The following is a 10,351-nucleotide window of genomic DNA, read 5'->3' as shown; positions in this document are numbered from 1 at the left end:
TGGGTTGCGGTTGTTAATTTTCATCCAATCATTCTAGTTTCTTCATCATTTATCGCTTTTATTACTTCGGGTCGACTATTGACCGACTCACGATTAGTTTATTTAGTTTTGATTTCTTCATTGTCTTAACGACTTTTCTGATAAGGTCTTATTAAATCTCTCAACAAATGCTACTTTTTTCGTGTCAAAAGACCTTTGGATGTAAGTATCATGTTCTTTCATCAACTTGATAAACTCGCCCATAAATTCTCATCCATTATCACACATTATTTTTGTTGGATAGTTCAGGGGAGATCTGAAGTTTGATCTATAAATCTATTTTTGTACAGCCTTTGAAGCTTTAACCGCCAGTCTTTGTTTTATTAAGTTTTTTAAAACTTTAAATAAAACTTAAATTCATCTCAAAGCGGTCTTATCTTAATTAATAAAAATTAAACTTTATTTAAAAATTTTAAATGAAAATTTTACAATGTTACATTGCTTTATTTCATTGACATGGGGACTGGCCTCCCAACTATTTTTTGAAACTTTTGGATTTGTTCCCTTCACCAGAGAACCCAGTAGAGGAGTAATACGCAAGAACTATTCAGAAATGAGAATCTTTCTCAAACGAAAGTAGTTACAGCTTTAGAAATTAGCTAAGGAGACTAACGCAAAAGCAGTTTCGTTTTAGAAAATTGACCAATCGGAAAGCAGTCAAGTTGCTAACATAGATGCTCTCATACAAAAGCAAGGAAATTTTAAAACTTCAGCCTATCACAGAGCTCAACACAAATCAGAAGCAAGAAGTAGTCGACGCTGATTAGTCCATTTTTAACATACAGCTTTCTGATTGGTGATGCCTGTAAGTTACTAAGTAAAAATAACGCAGTACCAGACTGCCAGCTGTGACACTCCAAAACCTCCCCTTATGTCACCCTTACTCCACCTGCACGTTTTACCAGAAAACACCGTAGTGCCAGACTAAACCAGTAGGGTTACTCACGAGTCACCAAGACTCAGAAAGACTCTTAACAATCCTTTCTGAAATACGACAAGCACAGAGTCACAAGCTACGCGAACGGAGCTTGGATTCCCAATGACAACATGGCCGTTTTTGCTCGTCCGGTGGCGCATGCCCACGAACCCTTCCGAGCTATCGGCGGGCACCACGTGACTACTAACTCACATTTCCCCCAGCTTTTAAGAAGCTACCAGCTATCCCTCATAGTCATCCAAATACCGGGGACGCCGTCGCTCTTGCTGCGACTGCCTGAGCATTGACGGTTGAAGCTCAGGTTCATCAGGATCTAAATCCCCGGACGGAACCCCAGCAGTCTGAGGCTCACCATCCATGTTTTGAACTTCATCCTCGGCAGTCTGAGAACCGTCCTCCACATCCCCCTCCGAGACCTCAGCCACCTCACAGGGATGCAGCTGAGGCGGTGGGGGAGCAGCAGAACCGCGTAATCTATCTAGATTAGGCCGGCCGTCTTCGACCAGTTCACGGATGCCGTTTTCCCTACTACGGTCAGTGCCAAACCGCCGTTTGCGGACATCCCTCACATGCCTCAGCATGCCATCCACGCACACGTTGTGCTTTGAAACGACTCCGGTAATCACTCCCGGTGCCCACTGCCTAGTGCACGACGGAGTCGAGGGTTTCACCCACACCTCATCGCCGACAGCAAACTTGCCTTGACTGACCTCATCTAACCCGCGTAGATTGACGTCAAAAGGCACTCGCCATGAATATCGATACAGATTATTTGAGGGTACCGAACCCCCATCTGTACCCTTGCGAGGCGTGACATTATACCAGAACGTCGCCTCCTCGGGGCTAATTCTTCCCCTCTCGGCAATCCTCTTGATTGTCCGGTGATTCCTCTCAACGATTCCGTTGCCACTCGGGGCGTAAGCGGCACGAAATCTCAGAGAAATCCCCCACTCGTCAGCGAACTGTGCAACAGTTGCTGACCTAAACGCCATGGAATTGTCCATTAACAATTCGTCACACGGCCCTCGCTCAATTACGATCGTGCGTAACTGAGCCACGATGTGCGCTGCCGTCTCACTCGGCAAGCGGCGCCAGATAGCGAAACGTGACGGCCCGCAATCAACCATGGACAGGAACACCTGGCCACCATAGTGAGTCACGTCTATGGCCACCCGGCACCAGTTCCCCTCGACAGCCAAGCTGCCTGTTTCCACGAGGTTCTCACCTCTCGGAGCCGGGTCAACGCGCTGACAGGCCTCACAGCCAGCCAGCTCGCGTTTGACCTGCTCCCGTGTCAAGTCACTGCGTACTTGCTGAGCAAGGTACAGTGTTCTCTCAACACCCAGATGGTGAGGCAAATGAGCCGCCCACACAGCATCCCCGAGGGTCTCGCCGGTGAAGATGGCAGCAGCCATGCTCTCGGCCTCACCTCCACTCATCCTACGATGCCCGAGCCACTTCTTGGGCACCCTCGTCATCCTATCCGCCTTGTTCTCCACAGTAGGTACAAGACGCATAGTGACCGATAAGCCGTACTCGGTGATCGTATCACGGATCACCCCCAGCCGACGCTTCACCAGCATCTCTGCAGCACCTTTCGTGCGAACACGATTGCGCCCGTCAATTGTATTTGACATCCAATTGACAACTGTGAGAGAGTCAACCGCCAAGGTGAAGGTCTTGAACCCCCACGCGATAGCCAGGTTAACACCTCGTCCCACAGCTTCCAATTCGGCAACATTGATGTGTGAATGGTCTGACTCCTTCCTCAGCCACGACGCATCCTCAACAATGCTGCCATAAACCTCGATTGCCACACCGAGGCCCAGAGAGCTAGCATCTGTCCACACAACGACCGAACCGTTCGGTCTTACGTGTCACGGACCCCTAACAGGGTCCTCCTGACATACCCTTGTGTAAAGCTCACTAGCTAGCGAGCTGACCTCCTTTTCAACAGGGGTATCCCAGGCTCCGTTGCATCCCAGCTGCTTCAAGAAGCTGCAATAGGGCCGCGACCACCCAGCCACTGGGTAATGACCGACAAGTCGGCCACAAAACGAGAAAAGCTCTCTCTTAGTCAGCCCAGCTGGCTCAAGATGAATTTCGGAGAGTGCAGTTCCCCTCGACATCTGCAAATGTCCACGAGCATTTCCCTTCAGAGAAATGCCCAACAACCGACCTCCATCAAGGCCCTCCGGCTCTTTCGTCGCCAGTCCATACTTAGCAAGGTGCTTCCTCAGCTCCTCCACGCCAAGCACAGACTCCTGCACCACTATATCGTTGATATAGTGGTCAGTCCCTCGTCGGACCCGCTCGTCGAGCGAAAGAACCTTGCCTAGGATTTTGGTCATGATCCTAGGCGCACACGAAAGCCCGAAGCCTAAATGTGTCAGCGCATAAGGGACCCCCTTATACTTCACGACCTGGTATTTCCACAGGTCCTCCGAAACATGGATTTGTAGGTACGCGGACTTGAGGTCAACTACCCCAAGTCTGCCACGCAACTGTCTCCACTTCCGGATTTTCTCGCCGCACAAAGCGACCGCGTCACCTCCCGTGTGACTCTCGACAAACGCGTTCAGCTCACGGTAGTCCATGACTGGTCGCACTTTGTCCTTCGTTGGTTGGAACACAGCCAAAAGGGGGATAATACCCTCAATGGGCCGACTCTACCTTTTCAACCAACCTTTTGAGATCCAGCTCTTAATTTCAGCACAGTACCGCTCATGCAGGTTAGGTGCCCGAGTACACTTGTACTCCGCGACCCGGGTCTGCAATCCTTTCGGAGATTCCCCGGACCACCGCCAGCTAACGGTCCATCGGCCTTGGGCAAAAGTGGCAACAAAATCGGGGTCGTCAACTCGCAGTGACACCAGATCACCACCCAACCCCGACAACGGTGACACCCTTGCCACCCCACATGCGCAGCCAGCCCCAGTATCCTGCCCAGCAGGTACTCCACAGCATCCATTCTGATAGGGTTTCCCCCACCTGACTGAATACTTCGCATCACTTCCTCTACGGACAGTGACGCCTCCCATGTGGTCAATGACGTCGCCACCCAGCAAGCAGTCAACCCCAAGATTGCACAGCTTGTCCATAACGAGTGCCGTAACGCCGAAACAGTGTCCCTGTACACCGACGACCACCTGACACTGACCCTTCACATGAGACGCCTTACCATCCGCTGTCAACAGCGGGTGGCTCGGCCTAAGTCGGGTTGAGCCTGTCAACACCTGCGGACTTACCAGAGTCCTCTCGCTTCCAGTGTCAACCAGACACTGAAAACCGCAACCATTCAGAATTGCTCGAACGACCGGCATACGACTGCTCGTCGTAGGCTCGCCAGTCGCCCCGGACAGCCAAGGACTGTCCCGCAGTACACTCTTACTGCTTGCATGTGACCTCCAGCCTCCCCCTGTCACGCCAACGCCACCTCGGGTCCCCCTGATGTTATGGGACCCCTCGTAAGCCTGGCTTACACGGTGTCCATATGAGAGGATGCGGCGCCCCGAGTTGCATCCTCCTGATGAAAACCCGGCTCATCCTCCGTGAGCCCTGCCGCCGCCCCAGGCGGTGGCCGTACAGGACAATCCCGTACAAAGTGCTCCGTCCTGCCGCACCGGAAACACCCGACCCTCTTGCCAGAAGAGGTCTTTTTCGCCCCCGTACCAGACGAAGGCCGCTTAATACGTGGGCAGTCCTTCACCCGGTGTGGACCCCCACATCGAAAGCAACTGTCTTTGCTTCCCGGCTGCTTGCTAGAAGCAGCCCCCAACTGCTTGCCAGAAGCAGCCGCCGGCCGGTTACCAGAACTGGCCGCTGAGCTAATTGTTGAGGAGCAACCCTCAACAGCTCTCTGGGAAACCAACTTTCTCCTCACTCGGTTCAGCACTGAACCAAAGTCAGCAGTATACGCCTGATCGTGCGTAACTGCCCACTCGTAGACTGACTCAGGCAGCCCTTCATAGAACTTGGTCCTAAAAACCATGTCCTCCAGCGTCACCCCCAGTCTACCGCCGAGCCGCTCCAAGTGGTCTAGGTACACGTCAACTGTCTCCCCAGATTCGAGTCGACAGCTGACAAAGCGACGCCATGCCTCCTGTCGAGGCATGGCGTACTCGGCAGTCAAAACTGCCTTCACGACATCCCACTGGGATGCGTCGCCCACCCTCATGCGTCCATGCACTCTGGCAGCAGTGCCATCGAGCATGTACGCAATCAGCGTGCACGGAGCAATGTGCTCCAACTCACACAGTCACTCGTACTGTGAGAGCCATGCGGTTACCTCAACCGCACCATCACCGGCAAATGGCTGCATCTGCCGGCTCAGCCTTTCTAAAATAGGCCCTCGTGCCTGGTTCATCAGATTCACTAAAAAAGCGGCATCTAAAACCAGCGGCACTGTTACAGCGCTCGCGGCGCCCTCGGGTGGCTGACCACCTCCGCCATCGGTAGATGGCTCAGCCTTTTGGCTGCTCCCGGGCTCGCTCATGGCCCGCTCGTGCTCACCTCAGCCCAGCTGAGTGGCACCACCTAACAACAAGGAAAAGTAAATACAGATATATAAGCCGAAATAGCTTGTAAGTTACTAAGTAAAAATAACGCAGTACCAGACTGCCAGCCGTGACACTCCAAAACCTCCTCTTATGTCACCCTTACTCCACCTGCACGTTTTACCAGAAAACACCGTAGTGCCAGACTACACCAGTAGGGTTACTCACGAGTCACCAAGACTCAGAAAGACTCTTAACAATCCTTTCTAAAATACGACAAGCACAGAGTCACAAGCTACGCGAACGGAGCTTGGATTCCCAATGACAACATGGCCGTTTTTGCTCGTCCGGTGGCGCATGCCCACGAACCCTTCCGAGCTATCGGCGGGCACCACGTGACTACTAACTCACAATGCCCATTCAATTACCAACTGCCCCTTCTATACTAGTATTGTTGTTGCATTCATTCTTGTCATTTGCTAGATTTTACACAAACATTGCTTTTTTTTCAAATTAAATTGTATTTTTAAAGCGCTTGCTTAATTCAATGTATTATTGAACAGTCAAGAGCACACCATTTGTCAAAGCTTGTTTGTTTGGTTTTGAAGAAATATGGTAAGTAGTTAGCACTGATACAATACAGTCTATAATAAATGGAGGTCAGAAACAATATCACTTAAAGGTTGACTTGCAACAAAATTCACATTACAGTTATTTAGTATCAAAAGATTCATCATGTCTTACTCTGTTGTGTTGTAGGTGCAAAATATGTGGAAAGGTGATTACAAGCTCTTAAAAGCTAAAAACGAACAGAAAATCGCAGCCACACGAGACCGCCATGGTTTGGATTCTTATTCCAAAATGGCTCAAATGTGACGTAGTTGTGAGAGATGGTTTCTGTTTACACTTTCATGCAACCTTATTCGTCGAAATATTTTCACAAATATACTTCACGCATTCAATAAAACCATGTCTATTGTTCTTACTCGTCTGTTTTATCGTCATCGTAAAGCTGTCACTTTTAGCAGTGATATCCTATAACTTACCGTAAAAATTCGTTTAACTTTTTAGCCTTAGCTTGAAGGGGTACATATCATTGCTTGATAATCATGACGAGCCTGTTGGTCACCTGTGATAATCGAAAAGTGCTGCAGAAATCATTTGCGAAGTATTGGGGTCACATGATCAAATTACGACTTGCCGATTAGACCAAACCGAAACAAAACTGTCAAGTAGCGAGCATCTATATTTGATACAGGTCTTCGGTAAAACCCGAAGTGTTTGTCATAAACTAGTGCTACGATAAGTTTTATATTGACCTTTTTATTGGCCTTTCAATTCCTGTGAGAACATCATGTGACAAGACAATAACCGAATTTCATGGCTACGTCATCAAAATAAAAAGATTCCAATCTTTGGCAGCTTTTCGTTTTTGAGTTTTTAAAAGCTTGTAATCACATTTCCACATATTTGGCACCTACAACACAACGAGTAAGACATGGTGAATCTTTTGATATCAAATAACCGTAATCTGAATTTTATTTCAAGTCAACCTTTAAGTTAGCATGAGGATTGAGAACAAATATATTTGTTATAATAACAAAGAAGTAAATGAAGAAAAACAAAAATGAAATGTCTAATGTCTCTATGTGGGTCAGTTTCTTGGTCTGTCATTGTTGTCATAGTCTGCATGTGTTTTTCACTAGTCATTTTAATAAAGTCTGTGTTGTTTCACTCCACATGTCCAGTCGTCGAAGTCTAGTGTTAGTACAGATGTCGAGCAGAGCCGACATCTTGATAGGATGTAATGTCGGAAACTGTTTTCGTTAGAGTAGTCACAGTGTATTGTCAATAGATTGGGCTTTGCCGCTGGTGGTGGAATTGATGATGAATATGAAGAGGGTGATTAGGATGGAGAATAGACAGTTTTGGCGATAGTTGGTGTAATTTCTTTAATGTGACCTATCAAGATAAGATGGTAGTGTATCGGTGCTGCGGTACATGGTTTCAAGTGACTAATATTTAGTTTGCCACATTATAAAAGCTCTCTGGTACTTTCTATTTATTTATGGTAAGTTATCTTGTCGTAAATCATAAATTAAAATTATAAAACAATGTGTCAAAATTGATGGAGACATATAGGTAAATTGCAGCCAGGCCAATAAAAAGAAGTCCTAGATTGAAATGAACTACTTTGAATGGAGTAATCAAAATGTTAAATTCATTAGCTATTAAGATGTCATTTTTTATCAAGATAACACAATGGCCATAATACTAAAATTACTGTGTCAGAAAAAAAGTTTATTAGAATCCAAATTTATCAAGTTCCGATCTATCTACCTTATAAGATCTCTACTAGAAGAAGATTCTATCGTATAGAAAGTTAGTCAAACTAAAAATGCAAAAGCTTTATAAAAGTCCTCTGCAATATAAAGATAACATAATTACATTGTTAATCAAGATAGATCAATTGAGTCCTATTTTTGGTTTATTTTTGTCATGGTCATTATTTATTTATTTATTTAATTTATTATTAACTATTAATTTATTATTATGATGATGACTAATTGGCGACAAGGATTTCTCTTTTGAACAGTTACAAAGAGTTTTGTTCAGATTTTATCAGTGATAAAATCGATACAAAGAGTTCTAGTTTATTACAAGAGTAACTGTTCAAAATTGCACCACTACAATGGCAGAAGTAGCAGACCTGATCAAGCTAATGCAGAAGCAGCAGGAGGACCAGAGACAGCAGCAAGAGGAGCAGAGAAAGCAGCAAGAAGAGCATAGACAACAGCAGCATGAGGAGTTCAAGCAGCAACAAGAGGAATACAGACGTCAGCAAGATGAAAGAATGGAGGAGAATAAGAAACTGATGGAGCTACTACTACAAAACCTACAACGGAAACAAGAAACAGCTGCAACCGCTGTTCCAGCCTTCCCAGGTTTTGACCCAACAGCAGAGCTACTAACAGATTACATAGACAGATTCAACACATTCATTGCAGCAAATTCTATTCATCAAGACAAGATTGCGGGCACTTTTCTCACCAACCAACAGCCTACACTCTACAAGCAGCTTAGTAATATGGCAGCTCAGCTTTCAACACCCAAGCAGATCAACGACCTCAACATGGATGAAATACTGGGATTTCTCACAGACCAGTATGACCCTAAGCGCTTCATTGTTAGAGAGCGTTACAAGTATTGGAGTGACATGCAGAGGAAACCTGGAGAAACTATTCAAGAGTTAGCTGCCAGAATTCGTCAAGATGCAACTACATGTGCCTTCATAGACATTACAGATCCATTAGATGAGGCTCTCAGAACAAGATTTATCTGCTCTGTAAACAATGAAGCAGTTCTCAAATCTCTCTTCAAGGTCAAGGACAATGAACTCAACTTCAACAAAGCTATACAGGTAGCACAGGAAACAGAAGAAGCAGCTAAAGTTGCCAAAGAGACAGTTTATGGAAACTCGTCTAAAGTCAACAAGGTTGCTCAACAGAAATCAAGATACAAACCAATCCAGAAAAACAACTCTACACCTGACAAGCAGAAGGAAGGAAAGCTATGCTACAGATGTGACCGAACTAACCATACAGCGGATGACTGCAGATTCAAAGCAGCCACCTGCAACTTTTGTTCTAAACAAGGTCACATAGAAAGAGCATGCAAGAAAAAGAAATCATCTGCAGCAGAAAAACCAGTAAAGATGATAGAATGCACATCAACCAAGATGGTGAAACTTGCTGAAAACATCAAACTGGAGGGAGACAACTTCACACTTGAACTGGACACTGGAGCATGTGACAACTTCATCTGTAAATCAATATGGGAGAAGCTAGGAAAGCCAAACCTAAAACCTACTACAGTTAACTACAAATCAGCCTCAGGACATCTCATAGAGACGCTTGGCAGATGTGAGCTAACTGCCCAATTGGATGCACAGAAAGAAGTCAGACTACCATTTGTGATTAGTGCTGTACAAGATCTCAACCTACTAGGAAGAACTGCTATACAGCAACTAGGCATCTCTATTGATGACAAGCTACAACAGAACCTTGTATCAACAATCACAGAGAACCAGCCAGATGGGAGGTTACAAATCAAGTGTAAGGAGATGTGCAAAGAATTTCCAGAAATATTCAAAGACGAGCTAGGATGTCTCAAGAACTTTGAACTAGAGATAAACTTCAAACCTTCAACAAAGCCAGTCTTCTGCCGACCCAGACCAGTTCCTATTGCCTTGACAGAAGAGCTCAACCAAGCATACGAAGCAGGTGTAGCTAAAGGCATATGGGAACCAACTCAATTCAACCAGTATGGAACACCAGTTGTACCTGTACGCAAATCTACAACAGGTCAAGCTGCAGGGAAGATCAGAGTATGTGGAGACTACTCCAAGACTATCAATAATCAGCTAGAAACACATAGGAAACCTATCCCACTACCAGAAGATCTAATCAGAAAACTAGGTGGAGGCTATTGCTACACAAAGATTGATTTAGCAGGTGCCTACAATCAAATATTGTTGGCACCAGAAAGTCAACGACGACTAGCACTATCAACACACCGAGGAGTACTACTACAGAAGAGGTTGCCCTTTGGCATAAGCTCAGCACCAGGGTATTTTCAAGAAATCATGGAGCAACTGACACAAGACCTCCCAGGAGTAGCAGTATACCTAGATGATATACTAGTGAGTGGAGCCAATGCAGAGAGCCATCTACAAAACTTACGTCGACTTCTTCAAAGATTAGAAGAAAGAGGGCTCAGATGTAGAAAAGACAAGTGCTGTTTTGCTCAACCTACAGTAGAGTATCTGGGACACAAACTCACTTCAAAGGGAATCACTAAAGGAAAGAAGGCAGATGCA

At 46.1% G+C, this 10,351-nt stretch overlaps 1 protein-coding gene across 1 annotated transcript; it reads right to left on the bottom strand.

The window, feature by feature from the left end:
- Nucleotides 1–1,197: 1,197 nt before the first annotated feature.
- Nucleotides 1,198–3,573, bottom strand: LOC137402548 (uncharacterized). The gene is made up of 2 exons (XM_068089050.1): nt 2,904–3,573; nt 1,198–2,816 (listed from the first exon to the last, which is right to left on the bottom strand). The coding sequence occupies exons 1-2, from the start codon at nt 3,571–3,573 to the stop codon at nt 1,198–1,200; spliced, it is 2,289 nt and encodes a 762-aa protein (XP_067945151.1).
- Nucleotides 3,574–10,351: the final 6,778 nt, after the last annotated feature.

Source organism: Watersipora subatra, chromosome 8 (assembly GCF_963576615.1).
Source record: "Watersipora subatra chromosome 8, tzWatSuba1.1, whole genome shotgun sequence".
In the NCBI taxonomy this organism is placed as follows: domain Eukaryota; kingdom Metazoa; phylum Bryozoa; class Gymnolaemata; order Cheilostomatida; family Watersiporidae; genus Watersipora; species Watersipora subatra.
This window is presented reverse-complemented; position numbering and strand designations above follow the sequence as displayed.

Excerpts from the sequence above, each read along its gene's own strand:
- LOC137402548 (XM_068089050.1), bottom strand. The coding sequence starts at position 3,573 with ATGGACTACCGTGAGCTGAACGCGTTTGTCGAGAGTCACACGGGAGGT. Across the intron at positions 2,817-2,903 it reads GGAGGTCAGCTCGCTAGCTA|ATGCTAGCTCTCTGGGCCTC; the intron begins GTGAGCTTTACA and ends TTGTGTGGACAG.